Raw genomic sequence first — 27,931 nt, 5'->3', positions numbered from 1 at the left:
ACCAGCAGCACTGTGCTGGGAATCAGTCTGCTGGGCATGCCAAACAAAGCACCCACACCGGGTGCCCAGCACCCCTCAACTACAAATAAGTGCTGGCACACAGCCTTCCCAACAGCAGACTGAAGCAGGAAGCACAGATCAAATGAGCAGGAGACACCTGCTTTCTTTTCCCTTCCTGGAAGGACAGTACTCACTTTGCCATAGTTGGTAGTAGTCACATTCCACTTGCGCACCCTATTGCCATCATATGCATAGGAATCTGGCGTATCTCCAACTCCTTCCTGCATCACAGTATCGAAGAGGAGACTCAGATTTGGACAAGCACAAAGGATCCCTCTCATTGCAAGAGCAGCTTCAAGGGGGAGACTGGCAGACAGGGTGTGCAGCTGACAGCAGACATGGTCTGCCCACGGCCTGTGATCTTTGTCTCTGTTCCCTACTAACATTTGGGTTAGAAAAACAGTACTGCTACATCACACTTGCAAATCACTGTCAAAGCAGCCCCTCAGGATGTCTGTCAATCTCCCTCTCAAGTGCAAACCTTCCCATCACCAAACATCCCACCCAGTGCCTGACAAGAGCTGGTCTGGGCCTGCCTCCCCCAGGCAAAGAGGAGGAACACCAAGCAGCTACGTGCAGGATTTACACTACCTCCTGATTAAATCTGCAGTTGAGAGTACACCAGCCAATCTGCATGAGTCCCTGGGAGGAGATAAGCACCTCATAAATCCATTTCCCTGAAAAATAAGAGATGCCACACAGTAAATCCATGCTGCTTAACTCATTGCTAGGGGAGTAAAATGTGATACAGCTCCCATAGAAAATAATCTGGTGCACAAAGGGCATTTGCAACATCCCCAGGACTTCCCTCCCAACTCTTCACTTGGGCACCACATAATTCTCCACCCTCCTGACTTCCTGAAAAACCAGTGGATAAATTTGGGGGCTCTGGAACTGCAACATATTCAAGATTTCCTGTGCTCGCCAGTTGTGTAACTCTCCATGTGTTCTTCCTGGGATCTTAATGAAAGCATCACCCACTTATCTTCTTACCTTTGTACACACACGTTGTGGCCCTGATAGAGCCAAAGTTACTGTGGCCAATCACCTGGACAAAAAACAGAAGATATTACAAAGTTAGGCAATAAGGCCTCAAAACCAAGGTGTAGTGAAGAATATCAGCTAATGAACCAGCAGGAAACTAATAGAGACAAAGGAGAAAGGAAGAAGTACAGCAGCACAGCCTGGCCTCAGCTTGTCCTCACTGTTAAACAACGTAACAAGAAAGGAAGGAAGAGGCAGCCACTGGAAGGAGGGACAGGAAAGTTGGTTGCCATCTCCTCCTCTTGCTTAGCCAAGCTCTTCACTGAGCCATTGGGCCACTCTCCCACCCTTGCAGCTCCACTCAGAGCTTGCTAAGACTTGGGTACTGCTAGACCTTTTTCTCAGGAGAGATCATTTCCTCCAGGACTCCTCAGCTTTTTGAGTAGATTCCATTTCACAACATATTACAAAGCCCGTGTAAGGGACCTGCCATGACCAACAAACAGAGCACTTTTTGTCTCACAAGCCCACTTCCTGCAGCAGCCAGCATCACACTCACCCCAAGTAAGTCATCATCAACCAGCAGGAGCCCCTCAAAGCCACTCGTGTGGTCCAGCACCACAGTAGAGGGACCAAGCCGGCCCTCTGGTAACTGATCTGAAACAAAGAGTTGCAGATAACGTTAGGAAAAGATGTGCAGGATTTAAAGGTAGCTCTGAAGTGTTGCTGGACAGACTACAATGGCACCTGAATTCTGCACAGTGTTACATATGTAAGACCATGAGAACTTCAGGAAAGGAGACACCCATGAGATGTAAAGAAATTAGAGCACAGGATGGCAGAAAACTGCTTACTTGGGGAACTGTGTTGTGGGACATAACTAGTCCTCCCCAGTTTGACAGCACAGACACAGATTACAGGCATCTTGTGCCTCCTACCTTGGCTGTCTTCAGAGCCATTCTCCTCTGCTAGCAATCGGTCAAGGTGCTCCTGCAGGTTCTGGAATGTCAGATGTTTCCTAGGGAATAAACACACAGGAGCACTTCAGAAAGCTCTGCCTTCAAGTTTTAAAGTGTTTCAGTCCGCACACGTGTCAGCATAGAATGGTGTTGACACATGAACCAGGAAGTTCTGTCAATCTGGGTTTCTTGTCATGGATCTGAGGAATTTTCTGACCAACATGTTGGTGCAATGAATGAAACAAGAACCAAATACAGTGTGAACAAATGAAGCAGTTAACAGAAGATCCTTCAGTCTTCAGCCTGCTAAGGAGTATTTTGCCAGCTTGTACTAGCAATGAGTAAAGACCAGGACACTGCTGAGGCTGACATCATAGGATACAGCACAGGACAGGATTTAGTTCTTTTCCCAAGTACTTCATACTACAAAACCAGAAAGAAGACCATATCAGCAGCTGTAGCAGCTCAGACAGAGGTCAAGCTCTCCCAGCAACATCTCCATGAGAACAGCCAAAAACATTTTGTCTTCACACATTCTGTAATAAAGCAAAATGCCTCACCAACACCCTCCATGCTACCACTGCAGAGACCTTCCACACAGACCCCCTCAGTTCTCTTGTCTCAAGGTTGCCTCACTCAGTTACAGTACAGGAGACCTTCCAGACTCGTGGTTGTTGCTCTTACTCTTCCTCAGAATCTCCACAGCTCCAAGATAGCATTTTGGAGCTGGTGCAACCACAACACGCTAATCAAGATGAGGGCTGACCACAAATTCATTCTGTGGCATAACGATTTTCCTTTTCCAGAATCCCTTTGGTACCGATCCTTTACTTCCTATCTGTTTTTTTTTCTAACTTACTGAAAAATTTCTCTCCCTCCAGCCTCACTTCTATGCAGCAGAAATCAGCCCAGACCCCATTACCTTATGCGTAAAGTTGGGGCTGTCCCCCTTTCAATACATCACTTTGTAATAGCAGCAAACTTTGTCATTTCATACTCTTTCCCTTTTAAAACTTCCCAAGGATTAACAGAACAGCACTGCTTGTGTTGCGTTTGTGGGACCATCGTGATTTCCCTTTATTACTGTGAGAGTTGCTGGCTTTTCCTAGCATGGTTCCCATTTCCACTCATCTGTGGAACAATTATTCCACTTCTTTGGGACCAGGGTTTCTTTGCAGAAGTGGTGAGAGACATCCTGAAAGCCCAATGGATTCATGAAGATGCACAGAAGTGGAATCAAAGAAGCAGCTTTGGATTGGCAGGAGAGAACGGCTTCAGCAAAGCAGCTGTATCAGCAGCTAGCATGAAGAAGGAAAGTAGGAAAGAGGCAAAAGAGCACGAGACAGACAGAGAGAGGACAGCCAGAGAGGTTTACAATGAGCTCCCCAAAAGACAACATATCGTACCATAAAAGTTGCTCTTGTGTAGTAAATCTATTTTCAAGACCAATCTGACTGCTACTGGGCTTTCTACCAAGTCCAGGGAGAAGATTGGAAGGGAGCTACAAACAGAGAGACCAATCCAACAAACTGTCAGTTCTGTGCTTGCACTTCATTCATCACCTGGCAAAGAATTTAGCATTACTAACAACCAAAATGCCTGGGCACATGGAACATACCAAGACACGTTGGCAGGAGAGCTTGTGGCCAAGTAACATAACCCACCTTGCCTCCCCCCACAAAAACCTTAGCTCATCAAGCACACAGGAGACCAAGAGCTATTTTTAGCAGCCATAGGCTCACATTTGAGCTGGCAGTACTAAGTATAGATGGGGGAACATGACCCCAGCCCACTCTGCAGCACCGCCCACCCAGCAGCAGCTCCAAACCTGCCTCTCTGCAACACTTGGACCTGCTCTGCACCCAGCTGACTTGTCTCTGCCAAACGATTTAAATGCAAAGGAGCTTTTTCTCACCCAAAGCTACAAGTTGCTGGACTCCAAGGTGAAGGAGAAATGAAAGCAAAGAGATGGAAACAGACACTGTACAACAATTTTGTGTTTCTTTTCCTTTGGTGACACCTAACAAGAAAAGTACCAACAATTCCACTGCCTGAGAAGCATATGGTCTTCGATGTACAAGTAGCAGCCTTGCATTTAGTTCACCAGGCACTGATGACATACTTTTCATTAGCTTAAATCTGTGAATTTTGCACTTCTTTGCAAGCAGAATGAGAATGTGAATGCACACTTGCCTATTTATTTCAGAAGTATTGCCTCGTGACCTTTTATACAGGGTTGTACATGCAGGGGCCTGACACAGCATCGCTGCCATCTAGAGAGTAAGAAGCCCCATACCTGTAAGCAGCTGCAGGCTGGTTCCCATCAGCACTGGAGAAGACCCGATGCAGATAGTCATTCAGTAGCCTGCTGTTCACAATCCCTTGTGAAAAAAAAAAAAGAGAGAGAAAAATAAGCTTAGAGAGTTACAAGTCAAAACATTAATTTCAAGTACAAGCAATAAGGTTTGCAGACCAACACAGGGGAAGACGGAGCTCCGAGAAGTTATTTACCTTCTCACTCTCTTCACTAACAGCCCTACAGCCCAGCAACATGAAGCAAGTGCATTCCTGAAACAGGGGAGGCTACCAGTGGTTCCCTAGGGTAAGACTACACCTTCAGGAGCACAGCTGTACTACTGCCAGATAGAGTAACTTCAAATTTGAAAGCGGGGATCCAATTTAAAAGCAAAACCAAACCCCCAAAACCAAAAACAAATAATACTGCTGTTACAATTCCTGATGTCCTGGAATATAGGACCTGCAACAGAGCCCTCAAATACCAGAACTGTGATTTTACAAGCACAATTCTGATGGATCATTCAGCCCAGGAGAAAATGGACTGCTTACAAGATACTACCACTTCCAAGGAACAAACAGATCTCAGAACCTGAGAAGCCATCTACCCCAAGTCAGTTGGGACAAAGACAAACAACACCACACTCTCCAGTCTCACATCACTGAAGAAAGGGCACTGTGACCTGAGCTGCTGGTAGAGGCCCTCCCACAATCTTGGCTCAGCTCAGAGATTTCACTCAGTTTCAGCCCCACCTGTGCCTCTTATCAGCAAGATAACCACAACTGAAAGGCAGGTGATCTCAGGTTGATCAGGGCTGCTCACCCTGATCCACGGCAGTCCTGTTCATACAAAGCATGCTCAGCCCATACCTGCAACCTTGGACTTCTCCGGCTCAGTGCTCAGCCTGTAGTTCTTCCTTGAGATTGCTGTCCCAGCACCCCGTGAGGTCATTCTTCACAGGCACCAGCTCCAGAGCGGAGATAAGACAGACACCTAGAACAGAACTTGCCGGGGAGGATTCTGCCACCTGAGGACTTCTCCCTTTCTTGTGGGTTCATGCGCCTGGAGTAAACAACAGGGTTAAGCCAAAGAAGTCAATGTGCTTCCACTAACGCCATCACACAAGTGCCCAAAACCAGCTAACTGCCAATCCTGCCCTCAGATCCACTTGTCCAACTGCCCAAAATCTTGCCAGGATTTTCCCAATCTTTCCCAAGAGATTTGAAGGGTGGACTATTTGGTGAGCAAGGAAGTGGCTGGTTGGCAGCATCATATCCAGGTGGGAGCCAGTGATGAGCGGTGTCCCTCAGGGGGTCTATCTTAGGACCAGTGCTCTTCAACATCATTACCAATGACATATGCAGTGGGATTAGCATGTCTGTGGATGACATCAACTTGAGTGGTGCAGCTGATAAAATAGAAGGATACTATCCAGAGTGACCTGGACAAACTTGAGAAGCGAGCCTATGTGAACTTAACAAAGTTCAGTAGGTCTAAGGGCAAGGTACTGTACTTAGGTGGGGGCAATACCAGATATGTGTGCAGACTGGGAGAATAATTCTTTCAGAGCAGCCCTAAGAGAAGGACCTGAGTGTCCTGATGGACAGAACATTCTGTATGAGCCAGCAGCTCACAGCCTGGAAGGCCAACAGCATCCTGGGGGGGGCAACAGGCAGGGAGGGGATTGTCCCCCTCTGCTTTGCCCTCATGAGGCCCCACCTGGAGCACTGCATCCAGGTCTGGGGGCCCCAGTAAAGGAGGGATGTGGGGCTGCTGGAGCAGAACCAGAGGAGGCCATGAAGATGCTCAGCAGGCTGGAGCCCCTCTCCTAAGCAGATACGCTGAGAGAGCTGGGGTGGGCAGCATGAAGAGAAAGCTCCAGGGAGACCTCACTGTGACCTTCCAGTGCCTGAAGGGAGCTTACAAGTAGGAGGGAGAGTGACTTCTTACACTGTCTGATAGTAGAAGGACAAGGTGCAACAAATTTAAACTCAGAGAGGGGAGATTTAGGTGTAATATTAGAAAGAAATTCTTCATTCAGAGGGCAGTGAGGTGCCGGCAGTGCTGCCCAGAGCTGTGGGTGCCATCCCTGGAGATGCCCCAGGCCATGGAGGGGCCCTGGGCAGCCTGAGCTGGGGGCAGCCAGCCCACAGCAGGGGTGAGGCTGGGGGGCTGTAAGGTCCCTCAATCATACCATGCTGTGAATCTGCAGCACATCTCACACAGAACATACAGTAAGTTGGTCTGAGACAAGTTATGAACTCAGTGCCATGCTGAGTGACCAGCCAGGGACCTTCCAGGAACTTCTGGACATCCTAAACAAGCAGGAGAGTGCAGCATTGCTGCAGTGCTACAGTGCAGATCCCACCCGAGCACACAGTGCTGCCAGAAGGTCAGAGAGAGGGCAGAGCAGCACACACACATCTCTGCACCGCTCAGATCGGTGATACAGTGCCTAAAAACAAAGCCGGCCCAAACCCGGCCATTTGCAGCCCGGGCTCTGACTGAGGCCAGGCACTGAACTGTCCGCTGTGGTCGCAAGCAGACCCCGTTTTAGAAGAAGCACAGAACAACCAGCATAGGGGAGGTCAGGTTTTAAACTGTGCCGGTACAGGGCGGGCCGGAGGGCCAGCAAATACAGCTCTGTCCGGTAGCTGCTCTCCGCCCTCCCATCGCGGGCAGACCAGGCCAGCACCGGCAGCCTGGCAGCATCCCCAGCGCAGCGGCAGCCGTCAGACCTGCGGCACTGCCCGGACGCAGGAGCACAGCCCGGCTCCTGGCCCACCCCGCACTGCCCCAATGTCCCGAACGCAGCCACATCCCCACGGCCACAAACGCCCCCAGGAGCGGGCAGCCTCCCACCGAGCCGCCGGCCCCGCTCCCAGTCTCGGCCCCGGCCCGGAAGGACGCAGACGCGGCCTCTCCCCGCCCCTCCCCGGCTGAGGTCGCGCTGCCGGGGGCAGCCCCCGCTCCAGGCCCCACTCGGCGCATCGCCGCGCGTGGGCTGACACAGGAGCCGGGCAACAAGGCCCAGCGCCCCGCACTCACCGCCGGACCGGCCGCGCCGCCGCTGCCGCCGCACTACGGCGAGCCGAGAGGGCCATGGCGGGAGGGCGCGTTGCTGGGAGACGGGCGGAGGCGCCGAGCAGGCCCAGCCCCGCACCTGCAGGGAGTGAAAGGGTTGATACCGGGCACCTGTATGGAAATGAACTACAGAGCCCAGAACTGCATACACAGCCCAGAACTACGTACAGAGCCCAGAACTACATAGAGCCCAGAACTATGCACAGAGCCCAGAACTACGTACAGAGCCCAGAACTACGTACAGAGCCCAGAACTACGTACAGAGCCCAGAACTATGTCGAGCCCAGAACTACATATCCATGCGGTCAGACAGCAGATGTAACCCCTGACAATGTCAATACACCATCCCTATTCCCTTCAGCTCTCCTCCATGCTTCTCGTCCCACCCATACACATGGCCACAGCACTAGGGTACGGCCTAGAGCTTCTGGAAACACTTCCTTACAATATATTTGATTTATTAGTTTCAATAGTATTCATATTGTATAATAGAGTGTTATCTTGCATTCCGATACCATATTTAGGAAATTAGCTTGTTTCTCCTCAGAGAGTTGCTGCTGTTTTTAATTATTTAAGGTGCAATGTTTCCCCTTTTACAGATGAGCAGATCTGCAGATCCCTCCACACCGCTGCTCATGGAACTGGGCTGAACCAGCCCATAAACCACTGACAAGGGTGGCCATCCCATTTAGGAGCAGTGGCAGCACTGCTGATGCTCTCATAGGAGGCACAACACCTGACTCTGGAACAGCCATGAATGATTCTTGCAGCATCCCCAGAGCAGCAGCAGCCCTCAGACCTGCGGCACTGCCCAAATGCAGGAAATCCCAGGTCCTGGCCCACCCCACAGCCGGCAGCAGCCCTGGGGCTGCCCATGTGTCCCAAACACAGCGACAGCCCCAAGATGTCAGAAACAGCCCCAGAAAGGGGCTGCAGCTGCCAGCCTGGCCTCCTCCATGTTGTGCATTGGAAATGCTGCACCCTGCTGGAGTCGGGGCCAGAACCCAGCTCAGCATGAACCGGGCTGTGGGGAGGAAGGAATGGGTTGGGTGCTGGGGAAGGGAAGCCCGTGGATCCAGGCCCTAAAGCTGCCCACCTCGGGAAAGGCAGAGAAGAACAAAAGTGACAGTGGCATGAAGGAATTAAGTTTTATTGGGATGGATTCAGATGACATTGGATAGGAAGGGGAGATTGTACATGGCTGCTCCTACAGCATCAGTAGGGCTGGCTGGTGATGTTAACTGATATACAGGAACAGATAAAACATTCCCGTCTATCGCAGAGTGCTTTTTGCCATGGGTTTTGCTTATCGCACTCGGTGTGCGGCAGCGCCTGGAGCAGCCCCGGCCTTTACACTGCACGGTACTATTGACACTGCGAGTGATTTATAACAAAGCCAAACGTGACACAGAAATAGGGTGGGGAAGTTTATTATAGGATATAATAAATATATATATATAAATGATATATAAATAACTAGTATTATATAATATCATAAAATAAACTATATAAATAATACTCCCGCGGCATCAGCAGGGCCGGCTGGTGATGTGCCGGGCCCGACGTGGTACCCGGGAGCAGCTCTGGCCCTGGTCTGGCCCTCGCCGCCTGGACCGGCTCGTGCGGCGTCTTCGGGGCCGGCTGTCGGTCTCCGCAGCCCGACGATGGAGAGGCGAGCGGCTCCTTGTCCGGGCCCGCGCTGGATGTCTGGATGGGCTTCTGTGGGCTGTTCTGGAAGCCCTGGAGGACCCAGGTGCTGCCGGTGTAATGTAGCTGCAGCTCTGAGCACCTGGGCTTGGTCTCTGCCTGCTCGCACGGTGTCTCTGGGGCCGGCTCGGAGATTCTGGGGCCCGGCGCCGCAATGGAGAGCGGCTTCTTGTCCGGGCCCGCTGTCCCTGCCTGCACCTGAGGTTGTATCGCAGTGCAGGGCAGCGCCTCGAGGACCGAGCTGTCCCCTGGCTGGCTATCAGGGCAGCATTATGGGTGCTCCCACAGCACCCTAGTGACTCATGCCATGAGTCGTCAATGCGATGTAAACGCAAGCAGAGCCTCCTCCTCCATTCTGGCCTGTGCTGGCTGGACAGGCCGCTGCTCTCAGGCAAGCGGGAACTGTGAGCTGGCTCTAATTGTTCCTGGCTGGAGATTGTAGAGCTGCTGCTCTCTGGTGCTGCGGAGCCTTGGGGTGGCGGCAGTCCGTGCTCACTGGTGGTACTGGAGCTGCTGCTCTCGGGTGTCAAGGAGCTCTGAGACGGCCGCCGTCCCTGCTGGCTGGTGGTGCTGACGCCAGCAAGACCGGAGCTGGTGCTGGAGGCTGTAAGGGGAGGCAGGAAGGTGAGCAGGATGGAATTCCAGCCATGGGGTGGAACTGGCTCCCGTTTGTCCCGGGCTGGAGGGATTTGAGCAGGGCCGCTCTGAGCAGCCGCTGCCAGGCCTGGCCTGGCCTCAGCCCAGCAGCACGCGGCTGTTTGCCTCTTACCGGTGCCCTCTCCAGCACAGCTGTCGCACTCCCATTCAGTTCTGCTATCACTCAGGTCGGAGCAGCGGCGGTGTGTTCCTCGTGCAGCACAGGAGCTGCAGAGGAGCAGTTCCCAGGGCCTGTGGAAAGCAACGGGTTGTGGCCGTGAGGACAAAGTGCCTTGAGCCAGGGAGTGCCCGGCACAGCTCTGGTGCTCAGTCTGTGCTCCCCCAGCCCGTGGTGAGGCTGCGATGCCACGCAGAGCCCCAGAGGGCAGCTGAGGTCACTCACCCCTCTCCTGACTGCTCCCTGCCTTGGGGGTAAAGGCAGCTGCTGGCATCGCAGCGTTGGTGCCGATCTCTCAGTGCTGCATAGGCATTGTTGGCCTCCCATGTTGGATTTCTGCGAGAGAAGGGAGGGAATGTGATGAACACTCACTGGCGCAGGACTAAAACTAACCCATAAAATCCATCCATCCCCATTCCCATCCACCCCTGGTTCCAGATTCCCAATGGCGCTGAGGCCCATGTTAATGGCTGCCAAGGGCCAGGCATCTCAAGAGCTGGATGAAGGACACCAACCTGAATGGGATTCGGATCCCCATAGTGAGCATGTCTGGAACAAATGTGTTCCGGTCTCGGCAGTGGGGGCACTGGAAGCAGTACATCCCCGCGCTTAGTGCCTGTTCCTGCAGCAGAAACACAAGCAGTGTGGGTGTGAGCCGGGCCTGGTGCTGCTGAGCGCCTGCGGTGCCCGCGGGGCCAGGGGAGGGCTCCTACCTGGATGCAGGCCCGGTGGAACCAGGCGTGTTGGCAGGCTGGGCACACCATGGTGCTGTACGACCTGCTGTCACCTACAGGCTCCATGCAGATGACGCAGGTCGTGTCCGGCTCCGGTGCTGCCTGCACTGCCTGCTGTGGGCTGTGCTCCCTGCAGAAGGACCTGGGGGAAGATGGAAGGGATGGGCAAGGTGAGAAGGGCTGCGAGGAGGGCAGAGGAACGGGAAGGAGCCCCAGGCCTTGGCTCTGGCTCTGTCAGGCTGCTGGGAGGTGTCACAGCGCGTTCCTCGCTGCTTTGGCTGGTGCTGACAGCAGGGTTGGAGGCCCACAGGACACACCTGGCAGCCCTTACCTGAGCGCTCCAAAGAACTGGGTGACGCATTGACCCTCAGGGGCGCAGGGGAGATGGAAGCTCCTCTCACATCCCGGCTCTGCACAGATGACGGTGGCCCCCGAACGGCCACAGACGAAGCAGAGCTGGAAAGAGCAGAGCAGCCCCATCAGCTGCAGGCTCAGGGCCTACGCAGCGGGCCCCGCACCTCTGGGCAGGGCGCAGGATGCGGGCAGGGCTGGGTGGCACTCTGCAGAGCTGCCTGGTGAACAGGGCTGGTCTGCAAGAGCAGGGATTTCTCCTGGAGCTGGGAGGAGGGGCTGGGATTGCTTTGTGGGGACCAGGCTGAGCTCTCCTGGCACCAAGCTCCCTGTTCCGGTCCAGTGCTCACCCTCTGCTCTGCCTCCCTCACTGTGCGTATCATGTCTTCCATACGAAAACATGCATTTCCGTTATCTATTCCTGGTAGACAAAGACCATTGGCAAATGCCTGTACAAGAGGAAAGAGTGTGACCTTGTTAGGGCAGAAAAGAAAGGACCATTCCTTGGGGGAAGGAATCTGGAGGGAACTCACCACACAGAATGTATGGAAGTAGAGCCCATCTCCTTCACGTCTGCGTCCAAGGATGCTCGAATATGCATCCACTCGGCCACAGAGCACGCATGCTGGAGAGAAGAGAGTAACAGCAGTGAGCGCCTTGCGGGGCCAGGTGCCCCCAGGGGCTGTCCCAGGGGCTGCTCTGTGCCGGCTGTGCCAGCTGAGGGGCAGGGCCGCAGGCCGTGGATGCAGGGATACTTGGCTCTCACCTGGCTCTACCGAGCCGGCAGCCTCCTGTGTAGCCTCCTCTGTCTCCGCACGCTCAGTGTGCGTCGACCGCAACCAAGTGCAGAGTCTCTGTCCCATCACTGCTGGGCTTCGTCCTCTGCGTGCCAACCTATGGAAAAGCGGGACAAGGCTGAGCCCCTTCCTCCCTGCTCACCTCACCGGTTCGCACTGAGCTCGGCCTGAGCCCTGCAGCCTCAGCTCTGCTCCACAGCCCATACGTCACAATGGCCGTTCCGTGCCACCCTCTGTGACGCCATCACACCTCACGGGGCTGAGGTCACCCAAGAATGGCATCAGAATGGAACGGCCATTGTGACGTATGGGCTGTGGTGTAGACCTGAGGCTGCAGGGCTCAGGCCGAGCTCAGTGCGAACCGGTGAGGTGAGCAGGGAGGAAGGGGCTCAGCCTTGTCCCGCTTCTCCATAGGTTGGCACGCAGAGGACGAAGCCCAGCAGTGATGGGACAGAGACTCTGCACTTGGTTGCGGTCGACGCACACTGAGCGTGCGGAGACAGAGGAGGCTACACAGGAGGCTGCCGGCTCGGTAGAGCCAGGTGAGAGCCAAGTATCCCTGCATCCACGGCCTGCGGCCCTGCCCCTCAGCTGGCACAGCCGGCACAGAGCAGCCCCTGGGACAGCCCCCGGGGGCACCTGGCCCCGCAAGGCGCTCACTGCTGTTACTCTCTTCTCTCCAGCATGTGTGCTCTGTGGCCGCGTGGATGAGGACTCCGGCATCCTAGGCCGCAAAGTAGAGATTGAAGGATTGTACATCCATGAGTTTTGTGTGGTGAGTTCCCTTGTGACTCCTGTCACCTTCCTCCAACCTGTGATTCCCTCCTTTCTGCCCTAACTAGATCAAGCTCTTTCCCCTTGTACAGATCTTTGCCAATGGCCTTTGTGAATATGTGGAAGGCGGCAATATGGCACGTTTTTGTGCAGAAGATGTGACACACATAGTGATGGAGGCAGAGCAGAAGGTGAGCACTGGACCGGAACAGGGAGCTTGGTGCCAGGAGAGCTCAGCCTGGTCCCCACAAAGCAATCCCAGCCCCTCCTCCCAGCTCCAGGAGAAATCCCTGCTCTTGCAGACCAGCCCTGTTCACCAGGCAGCTCTGCAGAGTGCCACCCAGCCCTGCCCGCATCCTGCGCCCTGCCCAGAGGTGCGGGGCCCGCTGCGTAGGCCCTGAGCCTGCAGCTGATGGGGCTGCTCTGCTCTTTCCAGCTCTGCTTCGTCTGTGGCCGTTCGGGGGCCACCGTCATCTGTGCAGAGCCGGGATGTGAGAGGAGCTTCCATCTCCCCTGCGCCCCTGAGGGTCAATGCGTCACCCAGTTCTTTGGAGCGCTCAGGTAAGGGCTGCCAGGTGTGTCCTGTGGGCCTCCAACCCTGCTGTCAGCACCAGCCAAAGCAGCGAGGAACGCGCTGTGACACCTCCCAGCAGCCTGACAGAGCCAGAGCCAAGGCCTGGGGCTCCTTCCCGTTCCTCTGCCCTCCTCGCAGCCCTTCTCACCTCGCCCATCCCTTCCATCTTCCCCCAGGTCCTTCTGCAGGGAGCACAGCCCACAGCAGGCAGCGCAGGCAGCACCAGCACCAGACACGACCTGCGTCATCTGCATGGAGCCTGTAGGTGACAGCAGGTCATACACCACCATGGTGTGCCCAGCCTGCCAACACGCCTGGTTCCACCGGGCCTGCATCCAGGTAGGAGCCCTCCCCTGGCCCCGCGGGCACCGCAGGCGCTCAGCAGCACCAGGCCTGGCTCACACCCACACTGCTTGTGTTTCTGCTGCAGGAACAGGCATTAAGGGCGGGGATTTACTGCTTCCGGTGCCCCGCGTGCAGAAACAAGGAATGTTTTCTACGAGACATGCTGAGTGTGGGGATCCGAATCCCATTCAGGTTGGTGTCGTTCATCCAGCTCTTGAGATGCCTGGCCCTTGGCAGCCATTAACATGGGCCTCAGTGTCATTGGGAAACTGGAAGCAGGGATAAGGTGGATGGGGATGGATTTCATGGGTTAGTTTTAGTTGTGGGCCACTGAGTGCTCATCACATTCCCTCCCCTCTCTCGCAGAAAACCAACATGGGAGGACAACTATGCCTATTCATCCCTGGGCATTCGGTACCAGCGCTGCAATGCCAACATCTGCCTTTACCCCCTTGGCAGAGGGCATTCAGGAGAGGGGTGAGTGACCTCAGCTGCCCTCTGGGGCTCTGCGTGGCATCGCAGCCTCACCACGGGCTGGGGGAGCACAGACTGAGCACCAGAGCTGTGCCGGGCACTCCCTGGCTCAGGGCACTTTGTCCTCACGGCCACAACCTGTTGCTTTCCACAGGCCCTGGGAGCTGCTCCTCTGCAGCTCCTGTGCTGCACGAGGAACACACCGCCGTTGCTCCGACCTGAGTGATAGCAGAACCGAATGGGAGTGCGACAGCTGTGCTGGAGAGGGCACCGGTAAGAGGCAAACAGCCGCGTGCTGCTGGGCTGGGGCCAGGCCAGGCCTGGCAGCGGCTGCTCAGAGCGGCCCTGCTCAAATCCCTCCAGCCCAGGACAAACGGGAGCCAGTTCCACCCCATGGCTGGAATTCCATCCTGCTCACCTTCCTGCCTCCCCTTACAGCCTCCAGCACCAGCTCCAGTCTTGCTGGCGTCAGCACCACCAGCCAGCAGGGACGGCGGCCATCCCGAGGATCCTCAACAGAGAGCAGCAGCTCCAGAACCACCAGCCAGGCACCATCGGAGCCAGCTAACCGTTCCCGTGTGCCTGCGAGCAGTGGCCTGTCCAGCCATCACAGGACGGACCGCAGGAGAGGCATGCCACGTCTACAGAGGGATGAAAACACCTTTAATGAGTCCCAAGGACACCGTGGCAGAACCCATAATGCTGCCCCAATTGCTGAGAGCAGCAGCTCAGACTCTGCCAGCCAGGGGACAGCTCGGTCCTCGAGGCGCTGCCCTGCACTGCGATACAACCTCAGGTGCAGGCAGGGACAGCGGGCCCGGACAAGAAGCCGCTCTCCATTGCGGCGCCGGGCCCCAGAATCTCCGAGCCGGCCCCAGAGACACCGTGCGAGCAGGCAGAGACCAAGCCCAGGTGCTCAGAGCTGCAGCTACACCACAGCGGCAGCACCAGGGTCCTCCAGGGCTTCCAGAACAGCCGATGGAAGCCCATCCAGACATCCAGCGCGGGCCCGGACAAGGAGCCGCTCGCCTCTCCATCGTCGGGCTGCGGAGACCGACAGCCGGCCCCGAAGACGCCGCACGAGCCGGTCCAGGCGGCGAGGGCCAGAGCAGGGCCAGAGCCGCTCCCGGGTACCACGTCGGGCTCGGCACATCACCAGCCGGCCCTGCTGATGCCACGGGAGTATTATTTATATAGTTGATTTTTTGATATTATATAATACTAGTTATTTATATATATGTTTTTAATATATTTATTATATACCCTAATAAATTTCCCCACCCCATCTCTGTGTCACGTTTGGCTTTGTTATAAATCAGTCAATAGTACCGTGCAGTGTAAAGGCCGGGGCTGCTCCAGGCGCTGCCACTCACCGAGTGCGATAAGCAAAACCCATGGCAAAAAGCACTCTGCGACAGACAGTTAGCAATGTTTCAGCTGTTCCTGTATATCAGTTAACATCACCAGCCAGCCCCATTGATGCTGTAGGAGGGCCGGCTGGTGATGTTAACTTCCTATCCAATGTCATCTGAATCCATCCCAATAAAACTTAATTCCTTCATGCCACTGTCAGTTTTGTTCTTCTCTGCCTTTCCCGAGGTGGGCAGCTTTAGGGCCTGGATCCATGGGCTTCCCTTCCCCAGCACCCAAACCATTAATTCCTCCCCGCAGCCACTAAATAATTTGTGGGAGAAGAAAATTAGCTGAACTAACACAAACATCAGAAATAATTGCAATTTATGGTTAGGATTAATGTTTGGGCTCGAAATCACATCTGTCTTCTAGTTTAGGTTCAGATTTAGTTTTTTAGGGAGCATGTATTTTGTCTTCTGTCATCAATTAACTAATCGCAATTCTCTCAGATTACCTTTGAAGAACACCATCAGAGCATCATCCAGGAGCTCACGCTTTCCTTCTTGTGTTGTGCCACGTAGCTGTCATTAGATTTCATACCCTGTGACCAAAAAGTGATATTCACAATACAACGTGCTTGATGTCAGACACAGTTAAAATGCAGCTCAAGTAATACTTGGACAAGCTAAGGAAACAAAAGTGACAGAATATATTTCAAACACTGCATTTATTACAAAGGTGCAAAGAGTTTATGCCTCTTCTTTTGAAGACTTAAACTACAAACAACATACAAAGCTGGTTTACAGTATGTAATAAAGTCAACAACGATTCTCTAGGAAGTTCCGTATGGCAGAGGACTGTACTGTATTTAATTCCACAGAACGTTTCTGAAACAAAGGCACTTACAGAGTTAAAAAAGAATTGGACTCAATGTTTAAAATGGGAATTCCCATTTCAGTGGTGGGTCACTGGTTGGATGTGAACTTTGGTTACTGGGACTAAAGCGTGAGCAGTGCCTAACAGACAATGCATGGGCCGGATTCTCCATCATTGATCTAACTTCGAGAAAAGAAGTTTAATTGGATCGCACCATGATAATGAAATTTGGTCCTACACCATAGGGCTGACATTGATTTATACGTTAAGACGAGACCCAATTCAGTCTTCCAGTTCTGGAGCGAGGAAAGCAGGCCATTTTCTCTTCTTACATCCAGTTTTGTGACAGTGACACTACGGTTAAATCATTAACACCTGCAGAACTGCTTTCCCTCTTCGCTTGAATGTAGTTATCATCAGTGTATGTTCACTGAAGGAAAGCTGTGAGTTTTCAGGCTCCTTAACCTTACCCTGCTCTTCCTCCTGTCTCCCCCCATCCATCCACACACTGACCAATGAGCTGCTGGAGTCTCTGCTGTCCTTCTGTATGATCAAACACACGTGGGCAAGTGCTTCTGCAATAAAGGGGTTGCTTCTGCAGTTACTCAGTGCCCTCCCCTGCACAAATAACCCAGATCCTCCACATGGGAATGTGAGTTCATCACAGAACTCCCAGCAGTGTATGGCAGCACAGCCTGATTTTTTGGCTTGCAGGGCAGAAAAGAGGAGGAGCACATGGATCCAAGGTGCACCTGCTCTGTGAGTGCCTCTTGGCCCCACTGCACACTATTAACTCCAGCAGAGGGCTGTAACACAGGGACGTGGCTTATTGTGAACACTGGCGCTAAAAAACTTTGAACAGGTTTGTCCTGAAATGCCCTGAAGACTTTAAAAATAAAAATAAAAATTGGAATATATAGAAAAAAAGCCAAAATCCACTTAAAGAAAGAAGGCTGCCTTCGACAGCAGCAACTTCCACCCATCCCATGAGGTAAAACACCACTGTCGGTTATTCAAGTTCGAAGTTTCTCAAACAGAAATCTACCTCGAATGTAATGTCACAGGACAAGGGGCTCATAGGCCGCTCCAGGTATAACCAGTGTGCGAGATGCAGCAACATTATTTCACTCCTTACATCACAGTGAGAGATACTGTGGACAGCATACAGCTCCACCAAGGAACAACATGCATTTCAATGCAGAAAATAACAGCATCATAGAATACACCACAGAAACCATGACTTGTTATCAAATAAAACCAAATAAAACCAAAATTAATCCCCTCACTGTGACCATGCAGAACAACATCAACAGTCATTTCTGCTCAACGTATGGCTAAGGTGCTGTTTTATGTCCTCCAAAGCACTCAACAACCTGTGACTATTAAGCAAACCAAGTCTTTGTCCAATATATTTTTAATGAAGAACCCCCCCAGGTTTTCAGCTTTTGATCCGTTTGTTCTAAGGAATGGCAGAAGGTTTGGTTCTATTGTCAATTTCTAGCTATAAACTAAAACAGCCTGAGAAAACACCCAACAAAGGCAGTTTTTAAGCCTTAAAATTGGGAAATAAAACAAGGAAGAGACCAACTCATGCTACTCAGCACAGAATAATGCAACTCGTCCAAATACAACTGAACACGGCTTGCTACTCCTGCCACAGGCAGACGTGTTTCAAGAAAGGTTCCCTTTTAAGTGACGGATGAAATGTATTAGGTTGGAGCTGACCTCATTATAGCAACCTCAAAACAAGCAGAACATTTGTCACACAGCTTCTCAATGTGATTCGGCGCTGTGCAAGAGATCGCTACAGCTTTGGGTGTTTGACAGCTCACTGAGGACCATTCCTTTCTACCACACATAAAATTATTGCACAAGAAATGTTGTTGTGGTTCTTACTTCTGAGCACCCCTTCTGAACACAATCGCTCTTCGTATTTACTTGAGGTATAAATGAACAACTTCTGCCAGAAGTACTGAAAGCACTTAAAAACAAAGAAGATACGGAGCTAATGTTCACTTTACTTAGACAAAAGATTGCTGTCTTCCAGGATAACATACTGCAGCTGCACGGTGCGCGGTGGCAGAGCCGTTCAGTAGATGGGCTTCTGAGGATCCATGTAGGCAGGGTTGTACGGGGGCTGGCTGATGGGGTACGGTGCTCCAGCACCAGCTGCAAAAGCAAAGCACAGGAAAAACAGGCATGTCAGGCTCACGTTCAGAATTCTCTGTCTAAATCAACAACTTGTGCAGGAATGCACAAGCAATAGGATAAAGCTGATGTTCTGAGCCAAGCTGCTGCGAGGCAGCAGTTCCATTAAGTCTGTCAAGATGCACGAGGTGGTTCAATTAATGCCAGGATGCACAAACGTGCCTATCTGCAGGTGATCTTGTAAGCTGAGTGGGTTTGGCTCCTGTGTGACACAGCAGGTATTCTCCCTCCTGCACGTGACCTAATTAAAGACTGCCCCTTGCCTAATAGGTGAGGAAAATAATGGGAAAAGCTGTCTTTTCAGACCGGCAACGTGGATGGTCATTGAGGTCATTTCCAACCCAAATCCATCATTCTATGACTCTAGTTTTGGCCTCTGAATAGCTGGGAGCCAATTGCAGAGAACAGCTATTAGCAGCATAAAATAGAAAGCAACAGTAAAGCTCCATGAATGCCATGCTGTGAAAGAAGAAAAGCAGAAGGAAAAACAACCCGGCAATTCTAATTGCCAGCCATCCACAAATCATCAGTCTGGATATCATCTCTATAAAAAGAATGATGAATAAAATAAAAATACTAGCAAAAGCCACCTGTGTATAGGTTAAACCACTCAGAATTAGACTACTATGTACGTGTTAACAAGACTTTGAGTTTAATATGAAATTTCAATTGAATTATTAAAACGTTCTACTCGACATTACTAAAACATCCCGCTATCAAAACATCCTTACCTGCCACGGTTTCATGGTAGGCTGGGGGTCCTGGTGGCTGCATGGGATATGGGGGAGGATACTGCACAGGGTAGGGCGCGACTGGCATCCCCGGCTGCGGCTGGATGGCCACAGGCTGGTAGCCCTGGTACGGAGCTGCAGGGTAGCTGGGCGGCACTCCCTGTGCCTGTGGATATGGCGTGTGAACCACTGTTGTGGTGGCCGTGGTGGTCACAACAGCTACAAACAACCCAAAAGAAGGTGGTTAGCGCTGGTGGTTCTTGGAGGCTCGACGGGGCAGTGATGTAAAAGTACGAACTCCCTTCAAAAATCCATTTCTTACTCTAAGATCTGGGACCATTTTGTTTTCAAAGCTCTACAGCTGCTTTAGAAATTCTCTCCTCAGAATATCCTTCCATTGACCTACATGGTAGTAAGAGCCCGCATGAACCAGGAGAGCAGCTGCTTTACCTCCTTGGTTCTCAGCCATGAAGATCAAAGAAATCTCTCCTTGGACTCAACCCTGCAGCCAAGCGATCCACCTCTTGGTAGAAGACTGGAAAAACTACTTAGTCTTAGAGATACTTCCTGTTTTAAAGGCTAAAGTTGCCACAGATCTCCCACCATAGGCAAGATGTTTCCTCTCACGGTTTGCCAAATAAGCTTCTTTTCACATGCAGTCTGTATGCTAACAAATCTGTGCCCCTTTGGAACAGTCAAATAAACATCACTTTGAGAAGGGCAGACAGCAGGTTATTGGTTCATCTCTTACTGCAGCACAGCATTTTCCAATGAACTGCAACAATTTGTTTTCATGACCTTCGCCTTAATTCTACAATTACAAATGTTCAAGGCTCTACTTCTTGCACAGGGAACAAGGAAACAATCCTTTTGTTTTACTCAGATTTCAGTCTTCTCATAAACACGTTCGCTGCTTCTGTGACTGTATGCGAGCTAATCCCAGCTAGACTCTAATTAAATACTCTATTCAATACTTTATTTGAAATACTCTTACTAATGCTTTAATTAAGACAACTTCTCATTAGTGCTTCCCTTCAAAATGCTCATTTTTAAGTTTGATCTCAGAAGACCAATATGGTATTTTAAGCAACTTAAAGGCTTGCTTTTCATGTTTACCTGCTGCCACTCGTAGCACAGCAGTAAGGAAATATTATTGCATTGTTCTCCCTTTCTATGGCAATATAATCTTCCAGAAAAAAAATTTTCAAAGCTGTGAAGGGGTGAGAAAAAGAAATGCAATAGAGATACTTACGCTGTGGTCTTCGACATGCTTTGTACAGACAGCAACACGAGCAAGTGAGGCACAGAATTATAGTAACGACGATCACTGCAAAAACGATCACTCCAATCGCAACAAGAGTTCCAAAACTGCAAGAGAGATGCCAGCAGAACCAGTCAATCTCACACCAAATGACCAGCATCCACCCAGCTCCCTGCAGCTACCGCCCTGCCAGCCTCCAGGATGGAAAAAGTAACCGTATAACACATTCAGTGCTCAGCATCAAGCCTATGTTGGTCTTCTTGTTGGTCTTCTTTGGCTACATAATGTTCTGAAAGACCTCTTTGTAGAAATTCAAAGTGTAGGCAAGGATGGGAGCAAATAATGAAATGAAAGGCAAAATATTGGGATCTATGACCTTTGAAGCCTCAATTCATGTGGTTTGTTTGCTACACCTGAGATAATTGAAGCCTTTCTTCCATGGCAGTTGGAGTTTCCTGCATTTTTATTTCCTATGGAATGCATCAGGCAGCAGTTCTGGAAACAATAGCAGGAAGCTGCTCTAAATGAAGAAAACACACTAAAATAAGCAGTAGAGAGCTGTTTCGACATCCATCCTGTTTTTGCTTCTTCATAGACACTTTGGCTACACAACTCTCTAGTTTTCTTCCCGTTCAGCCTCCTCTCAACACCTTTAAACAAAATGGCATCTCCAGATCCCCCAGCCATTTTTGCTTGGCTACCAACCAGACATTCAATGTGAAAAGTATTTCTGGTTCCCGATCACACCAGCAGGTTGAATCACTGGCACTAAAAACAGAAAGCAAAAGCAACCTGCTCTGTGCCCAGCCAGAATTCACAAGAGCTCATCTCACTTCCCTGGAGCACCCCAACTCTCTGTGAGCCAGCACTGACAAACAGAATAGGTCCAATCTAAAAAGCTTGTTTCTCCCCAGCAGAGGTCCCACCACTTTTTCTCCCCCTATTCCTACAACAGCTTGAAGAACGCATTCAGAACAAGAGTTTTGTGAGTGTCTGGATATGTATTATCCCAAATGATTTTTTGCATGTATTTTGTGATGCACTAATCACAGCAGGATGGCTTTCTTAGTGATGCCCCTGCTCTGTGCCCGTGATTTGCCCACTGTTACTGCAACCAAGCATTTCCACATCAAACAGGAAGCAGGAACTGATGCAGCCTCCTGAAGGCACTGAAACAGCATTAGAAACACCACCAAGAAAGCAAACAGATTACTGCAACACGGCTGCACAACCGTGAAGATGCATACATGCCTTGTCGGCTTTATTTGCACTTCATAGAATCACAGAATGGCTTAGGTTTGAAGGGGCCTCAGCAGTCAACAAGAGTTTCTTCCTCTGGCTCTTCCCAGCTAAGGAGGAAGGAGCCTTTTTTGGTAGTGAATAATGCCGAGGAAAAAAGATTCCTTTGCCAAGGAAAGAGATGACGAAGAAGACAAACACTTCACTTCTGCAGCCAAAGAACCCTGCTGAACTTCACCAAGGGCTGGGCAACATCTCAACTAATCTGAGAGATGGAGGAAACGAGGTGGAGAGAGACCCACCCATCACACATGAACAAGCACAGCAGGAAACCTGCACAGTTCGGTCCATCTTTCAGGACCAAATTCAGCTCTGTTACAAGAGAGCTAAGAGAACCAGCTGGCAGCCAGCAGATAAGTACGGGTCGCTCTGGGGCACAGTGCCACTGGCTTATTGGTAACAAACTTCTCTCCCCTCCTTGACTGTTAACTCCCTCTAATAAGGAATGCGGTGATAACGAAGCTCAGGGAAACAAACCAACGGCCACATCCTTGCTTTCACTGAGTTCTTAGAAGCACTCGGTGCATTCCAACCATTAGTCTGCAGTTTTGCTCAAACAACACGACGGCTGAGTGCATTCTGCATGCATTTTCAAAGGAACTGAATGGAGACATGCATTTAGAGCACAGGTGTGCTGGGTTTGCACACGTAAACACTGTGATCCAGCTCCACAGACCGTGTGATTACTAACAGGCCAAAATTATAAGCTTTCAAAAACATCCAGGGAACAAAACACAGGTATGAGTTAGTTCTTCCCAGGGACTTCTAGGGAGTGTGCACAGTGGGACTGCTGCTGGTGTTTGTCACTGTCCTTGCAGCAGCAGCAGCAGCACTTCCCTGCTGCCGGGCTGGGCTGCTGTGAGCAAAGCTCTGGAAAGAGCAGAAGTCACTGAGACAGGAAAACAAACCCAAACGTGTGCTGAACTTGTACAGTGCTGCAACAACACCCCCGTCAACACTGCAGCTCTTCATAAATACACTTTTCTCTTGTGTTTTCTACTGCTAGTTTTGGCAATTCTGACATATCTTAATGGTGCGCCTGACTGTAATTATATCTGTCCTTTTTCTGCCAAAGGAGTGCTGCCCTGAGCATCTCCTACCACACATCTGCTAGCACTATCACGACGCAGAGCACGTAATGATCACAGAGCCATGGGACTCCCATGGGTAAAACTACTGGAAAAAAACACAGGGAGGTTTATGGAGATAGAAGGTGGTACCCAAGAGAGGCCAAAACACAGCTCAGATTGAGCACTAGGAGATGGGATACTCCGCACACTGTACAAAGGCTCTTGCTGTGAGCTACATCCAGAAAGTCTGTTCCCTTCTCTGCTGAGAAACCACTGCTTTGCTTATTTGCTTTCAACACATGAACTCTCCTGAAGGGTCTCTGGAAGTATTAAAAAAACAAAACACTCACGCTAAGTTACCGCTCGCCCGCCTTGTACATACATACATGGAAATGAGCAAACAAAGGGCTGCAGCTGAAAGACACCTCCTGAACAAAAAACCCAACCCAAACAACAGCCAAACCACACATTCACCTTACCCCATGGATCCTGCAAACAGACGTCACGGCGCAGGAATGGAGGCAGCCACAGCCCACGAGCAGAACGCTCTGCTGGTGTCCCGCTCTGAAGGCAGGTTTTCAGACTCCTGCATGATATACCATCGTCTCTGCATAAACCACACGCTAACAAACAGCTTGAGCTCACTCACTGCCATTTCCTGCTTCTCTCTCCTCACATAATAAAAGCTAACTTTGGCCAAGAGTTTAACTGAAGACAAAAGAAAAGCCTGCCAGCAGTTTTATCGCCACAGCACAAACTGAGACTTTCCATAGGATCCATAGAAATTAAATACAAAGGGAGGACTCCCTGCCTTGTCCTATCACCTCGCTTTGTCTTGCTCCCCTTCCACCCCTCTTCTTTTGCATTTGGAAAGCTCTAAGTCATGTATGTCCTCAGTACACCCTGCAGCCCCATTTCACCTTTATGGTACACTGATAATCACATATGAATTTACATGAAGGGAGAGAGGTGACGAGTGCCTGATTCACCCCTCTAGGTACTGAATGAGACGTGAATGACAGCTTAAAAAGGGACCACCAAACCCAGGATCCAAAAGGGATACTGTTCACAGATAACTCTCAAGGCAGCCCCTTTCATATAGGAGACCTCAACCATGAACATGAACCAGAAGGAAATGTGAAATGCTCTGAATGCATTTAAGGCCTTAGAAAATATTCAAGGTTCAATTCCAGGAACATTTTTAAACCTTCTCAGCCACTCGAATCCCCAAAATTGTCACATTTTTAAGCCCTGTTGTAAAGGAACCATGGATGCAATTTTTGCCCAGGTCTGCTGGCTGGAGAGCCATGGGAACGGTGCTCCAGCAGGGCCAGCACTGCTGCAGGCAACTCATGGACCTTCAGTACCAAAGCTGCCTGTAAGCTGCATGAAACCCCTGCTCCTGCAGGCCATAGATACACTGCAGCTTGATGCATGACTTGCCAAACACCCTGAAACTGCCACCGGAGGAAGTTCAGAGCAGGTTACACCCACTGGCTTCACTAACCACAGAACGCAGCTCCAGTGGGGAATGGACGCGTGAATCGTGTCATCCCAATTACAGAAGCTGGAAGCACATTGTTGGGATGGGAGCAGAGTCTACAGCAGGTACGTTAATGAGTCCATACCACAAGGAACTGACACGCTTCCTCAGCCTTCCTCTCATCTAGAGCTGCAGAAGCCCTGTCTGAGGGTTACCCCAGCTGTGTTTTGCTCTGACAGACTCTTGGTGAGATAAGCTCGTGTCTAAATGCAAGCCATATGGAAAGGGCTCTGCAGGGAGGAGAAAAACAGTGCAGCTCAGCGCTGCTGTATTTGTTACTATGCCTATAGAGGATGCATATGGTTAAAAACATCTAAATTGAGAGACAGCAAATGAGCATAATTGCATCTTCCACAGTTAGAACTGCTGAGCTCTTGGGATGCTTCGCAGGCTGTCATTTCAAACAAGGGTGGGCAGAAGGACGTGGATTTTCTCAGTTCCAGAGAACCAAGTGGCAAGGCAGCATTCAGACCAGCAACAAACACAACCCCAGCCCATGAGAATGTCCTCATGTCCTGTCCCTGCTGGCTGAGGCTGCCCATGAAGGCTGCTGCTCCCTTTTCTAACCCCAGAAGGATGCACAGCCTTTCCTCAGGCATCGCTGTATCCATTACACCACTAGCTGTAATTTCAAGGCAGAAATTCATTTAGGAGCAGAATCCAATTAACTGCGCACAGCGGTAATCTTGTTTGCGTTTCGGTTTAGAATGGCTGCTTATCAGCTGTGCCAACTACAATGTTTGCCTCAGAGATGTTCTGAAACACCCCTCCTTGTTACCTACCCAAACACTGGGTGATTAGTGGGACACTGGGTGTGTGTCATCTCATTTCCTTTTCCAGTAAGGCTCGCTGCTGGAGAACTGACGTACCAAGGCCAAACAAACACGTTAACCAAATGACAACTGTGCTTACAGTGAACCAGCCCTTTGCTCCTGCACGAGTTCACCAAGCAGAGGCACCAAGCACAGCAGAACAAGGGGAAAATGAATGCAGTCAGCCTCTCTGCTCAGTATTTGTATTGGAAAGCAGCGCTGCAGGGGAAGCTCAGTCTGTGCTAATCCAGCTGGAAAGGAATTGAAAGTGAAACACCTTCACGTGTTCCTCAGCAGTGGGAGCTGTACGGATGGCATTTGGTCATTCTGGGTGCGTGGAAGAAGTGGCAGATTTAACAAATGTAAGGACTGCACTGCGACCTAACAGCTCCACGTCATCTTTAAGATTAGCACTATAGGAGACCTCAGCCATACACACAAACCAGAAGGAAGCCAGAAGGAAACTGCTGCTGGCACTACCAACAACAGAAAGCATTTGAATCCCAGTGAACACTGACTTGTACATACAAAATGCTTGCTTTGCTTCTAAGCGCAGGCCTGGGGGAAGCACAGTGCTTCCAAGCACTTCAAAGGATGTCATTACAGCACTGCCAAGGAATGCCATTTATTGCCTCAATAAACAGCCACAAGGTGACTGCGGGGATGTTACACGCTTGTGTTTGGGGCTGCACTGTGCTGCCCAAAGCGCCGTGCCCTCCTGCCTCTGCAGTACCTGGAGCTCAGTATTAAATACTGAAGGAAGTTACCACCGAAGGACAGCAATGAAGAGAAACCTACTGACAACGGATGCTTTGCTGGAGCTCCTCAAAGACCTCCAAATAAACACTGAGAAAACAGCAAGAGCACGAAGAATTGAGAACTCCCAGCTGGACAAGATGCAGGAAGGCTGCAGTGCCTCCCACACTGCCCCCCTCGCACAGTGCTGTGCCATCACAGCATCACTGCCGCATGGTCCTCCCAGCCTCCCCCCTCCCCCCGCTATTGAAGAGCGGAGTCCAAGCTGCTATTTGCACGGGATGCCCAAGGAAGCCGTTTCCCGTCATCTCCCTCCTGCGCAGAGCCGTGCCCATCCTGCTGGGGGCACGACGAGGCGTCTCGGCTGCCATCAGCCCATCTGCCGTCACTGGGAACAAACTTGTGTTCAACAGCACCGGGCACGGAGCTGCAGGGCGGAGAAACAGACGGGAAAGCTGCCAGTGAAGGGCACAGGATGTGCTGCCGGGCTGCGCTGCTGATGTGGAAACCCATCGCTCAAGGAACGCAACGCCATGAGTCACACGGGATGCGGCGTCCCCCCGCATCCAGCCCCGGGTGCTTTGCCAAAAGCAGCACTTCTGAACGCCGAACTGCTCTTATTCTTAACGAAAGCGGCGGAACCGAGTTGTGTCTGTTGTGCTGAGCCCGGCCATCCGCACAGCGCGTCGGTATTGCAAAAAAGCCGCAGCGGAACCGAAAGAGCAGCAGCTCCAGCGCGTCCCCATCGGGCCGTTCTCTCCAGGCACCGACGGCTCGTTAATCCCATGAGAGCGGCTCCGCTCCGCTCCCAAACGCGGATCTTTCTAACAATTCCCCATTAGCACCGCGTGCAGCCCGGCTCTGCTCGGTGACCTTCCTGCTCCGAACAGCTCGTCAGACCTCGCAGAACCTCCCCATCTCGCCCTCCTCCAACACACCCAACGCCACTTCCCGCAGGCCCGAAGCCGGGAAGCCCATTCGCTTTGTTTTTCCTCTCCGACCCCGTCCCTCCCATTTCAGCTACACCCGACAGCGCAGAGCAGCCCGACAGCCCCGCTCCCCATCCCCGTCCTCCCGAGCTCCGCGGATCCCGCACATCTCACCCCATGCCCATCGCTGCCGCCCGCTCGCGTCACGCCGCCCGCCCGCCCCTCTTAGGGCGGGTCTGTCTTGGGAGCCAGCGAGGCGGCTTCGCCTCGCAGACAGCGCTGGGGGGGGCAGGAGAGGGGGGGTGTTGTCTTCTGATCGGGTGACCTGTATGTGAAGCTGTGCAAGAAGTGATGGCACATTGCACTGGGAGTGTTAGTAGAACACACGGGATCCTGGAAGGGACCGACAGGCTACATCTCTAGGCAGCTGGAATGAGTAAGTGAAGGGTGGCCATCCCATTTAGGAGCAGGGGCAGCAATGCTGATGCGCTCATAGGAGGCACAACGCCTGACTCTGGAACAGCCATGAGTGGTTCACGCGCTTAATGGGCTGTGACCCCCTGCCTGGCAGCATCCCCAGAGCAGCAGCAGCCCTCAGAGCTGCGGCACTGCCCAAATGCAGGAAATCCCAGGTCCTGGCCCACCCCACAGCCGGCAGCAGCCCTGGGGCTGCCCATGATTCCCAAACACAGCGACGGCCCCAAGATGTCAGAAACAGCCCCAGAAAGGGGCTGCAGCTGCCAGCCTGGCCTCCTCCATGTTGTGCATTGGAAATGCTGCACCCTGCTGGAGTCGGGGCCAGAACCCAGCTCAGCATGAACCGGGCTGCGGGGAGGAAGGAATGGGTTGGGTGCTGGGGAAGGGAAGCCCGTGGATCCAGGCCCTAAAGCTGCCCACCTCGGGAAACGCAGAGAAGAACAAAACTGACAGTGGCATGAAGGAATTAAGTTTTATTGGGATGGATTCAGATGACATTGGATAGGAAGGGGAGATTGTACATGGCTGCTCCTACAGCATCAGTAGGGCTGGCTGGTGATGTTAACTGATATATAGGAACAGATAAAACATTCCCGTCTATCGCAGAGTGCTTTTTGCCATGGGTTTTGCTTATCGCACTCGGTGTGCGGCAGCACCTGGAGC

General features: G+C 51.7%; 4 protein-coding genes across 9 annotated transcripts in view; 1 reads left to right on the top strand and 3 right to left on the bottom strand.

The window, feature by feature from the left end:
• Positions 1 to 7,387, bottom strand: part of RNF123 (ring finger protein 123) — a 40,297-nt gene extending 32,910 nt beyond the window's left edge. The window contains exons 1-8 of one of the 2 annotated variants that reach the window (XM_085517027.1): positions 7,162 to 7,387; positions 5,169 to 5,361; positions 4,300 to 4,384; positions 1,983 to 2,062; positions 1,604 to 1,701; positions 1,054 to 1,108; positions 652 to 737; positions 195 to 281 (exon numbers count right to left, since the gene is read on the bottom strand). In XM_085517027.1, the coding sequence (XP_085373153.1) occupies positions 195 to 281; positions 652 to 737; positions 1,054 to 1,108; positions 1,604 to 1,701; positions 1,983 to 2,062; positions 4,300 to 4,384; positions 5,169 to 5,250 (573 nt within the window). In that variant the 5' untranslated portion in view covers positions 5,251 to 5,361; positions 7,162 to 7,387. The remainder of the gene's footprint in view (positions 1 to 194; positions 282 to 651; positions 738 to 1,053; positions 1,109 to 1,603; positions 1,702 to 1,982; positions 2,063 to 4,299; positions 4,385 to 5,168; positions 5,362 to 7,161) is intronic. The other variant, XM_015874549.3, reaches the window with a different exon arrangement.
• Positions 7,388 to 8,828: 1,441 nt separating this feature from the next.
• LOC107307921 (uncharacterized) lies at positions 8,829 to 11,244 on the bottom strand. 3 transcript variants are annotated; one of them, XM_085517041.1, is made up of 5 exons: positions 10,970 to 11,244; positions 10,420 to 10,780; positions 10,130 to 10,240; positions 9,860 to 9,978; positions 9,589 to 9,694 (listed from the first exon to the last, which is right to left on the bottom strand). In XM_085517041.1, the coding sequence occupies exons 1-4, from the start codon at positions 11,116 to 11,118 to the stop codon at positions 9,907 to 9,909; spliced, it is 693 nt and encodes a 230-aa protein (XP_085373167.1). In that variant the 5' UTR covers positions 11,119 to 11,244; the 3' UTR covers positions 9,589 to 9,694; positions 9,860 to 9,906. The 3 variants fall into 3 exon arrangements, 2 of the variants coding, with proteins under 2 accessions (XP_015706899.2, XP_085373167.1); XM_015851413.3 differs by lacking the exon at positions 10,970 to 11,244 and having other exon boundaries at positions 8,829 to 9,694; positions 10,420 to 10,576; XR_014934857.1 differs by having other exon boundaries at positions 9,860 to 10,240.
• Positions 11,245 to 12,093: 849 nt separating this feature from the next.
• LOC116652742 (uncharacterized) lies at positions 12,094 to 15,255 on the top strand. The gene is made up of 9 exons (XM_085516088.1): positions 12,094 to 12,155; positions 12,201 to 12,561; positions 12,629 to 12,751; positions 12,997 to 13,121; positions 13,311 to 13,473; positions 13,565 to 13,671; positions 13,846 to 13,956; positions 14,108 to 14,226; positions 14,392 to 15,255. Exons 1-9 carry the CDS (start codon positions 12,094 to 12,096, stop codon positions 15,123 to 15,125), a joined length of 1,905 nt encoding a protein of 634 aa, XP_085372214.1. The 3' UTR covers positions 15,126 to 15,255.
• Positions 15,256 to 16,014: 759 nt separating this feature from the next.
• SHISA5 (shisa family member 5) lies at positions 16,015 to 27,009 on the bottom strand. Of its 3 annotated transcripts, none has more exons than XM_015850301.3 (4): positions 26,966 to 27,009; positions 20,374 to 20,489; positions 19,122 to 19,340; positions 16,015 to 18,351 (listed from the first exon to the last, which is right to left on the bottom strand). In XM_015850301.3, the coding sequence occupies exons 1-4, from the start codon at positions 26,974 to 26,976 to the stop codon at positions 18,272 to 18,274; spliced, it is 426 nt and encodes a 141-aa protein (XP_015705787.2). In that variant the 5' UTR covers positions 26,977 to 27,009; the 3' UTR covers positions 16,015 to 18,271. The 3 variants fall into 3 exon arrangements, with proteins under 3 accessions (XP_015705787.2, XP_085373187.1, XP_015705788.2); XM_085517061.1 differs by lacking the exon at positions 26,966 to 27,009 and adding an exon at positions 25,077 to 25,262; XM_015850302.2 differs by lacking the exon at positions 26,966 to 27,009 and adding an exon at positions 23,231 to 23,495.
• Between the last annotated feature and the right edge of the window lie 922 nt (positions 27,010 to 27,931).

This window comes from Coturnix japonica, chromosome 15 (genome assembly GCF_054131305.1).
Source record: "Coturnix japonica strain WE chromosome 15, WE-NBRP24, whole genome shotgun sequence".
Taxonomy (NCBI): Eukaryota; Metazoa; Chordata; class Aves; order Galliformes; family Phasianidae; genus Coturnix; species Coturnix japonica.
The sequence above is the reverse complement of the archived record's forward strand: the minus strand, read 5'-3'. Positions and strand labels throughout refer to the sequence as shown.

Excerpts from the sequence above, each read along its gene's own strand:
- LOC107307921 (XM_015851413.3), bottom strand. The coding sequence starts at position 10,505 with ATGTACTGCTTCCAGTGCCCCCACTGCCGAGACCGGAACACATTTGTT. Across the intron at positions 10,241-10,419 it reads GGGATCCGAATCCCATTCAG|AAATCCAACATGGGAGGCCA; the intron begins GTTGGTGTCCTT and ends CTTCTCTCGCAG. Across the intron at positions 9,979-10,129 it reads AGGGAGCAGTCAGGAGAGGG|GCCCTGGGAACTGCTCCTCT; the intron begins GTGAGTGACCTC and ends TGCTTTCCACAG.
- LOC116652742 (XM_085516088.1), top strand. The coding sequence starts at position 12,094 with ATGGGCTGTGGTGTAGACCTGAGGCTGCAGGGCTCAGGCCGAGCTCAG. Across the intron at positions 12,562-12,628 it reads ACATCCATGAGTTTTGTGTG|ATCAAGCTCTTTCCCCTTGT; the intron begins GTGAGTTCCCTT and ends TGCCCTAACTAG. Across the intron at positions 14,227-14,391 it reads CTGTGCTGGAGAGGGCACCG|CCTCCAGCACCAGCTCCAGT; the intron begins GTAAGAGGCAAA and ends CTCCCCTTACAG.
- SHISA5 (XM_085517061.1), bottom strand. The coding sequence starts at position 25,117 with ATGACACACACCCAGTGTCCCACTAATCACCCAGTGTTTGG. Across the intron at positions 20,490-25,076 it reads ACTAATCACCCAGTGTTTGG|TTTTGGAACTCTTGTTGCGA; the intron begins GTAGGTAACAAG and ends TCTCTCTTGCAG. Across the intron at positions 19,341-20,373 it reads AGCATGTCGAAGACCACAGC|CTGTTGTGACCACCACGGCC; the intron begins GTAAGTATCTCT and ends GGTTGTTTGTAG.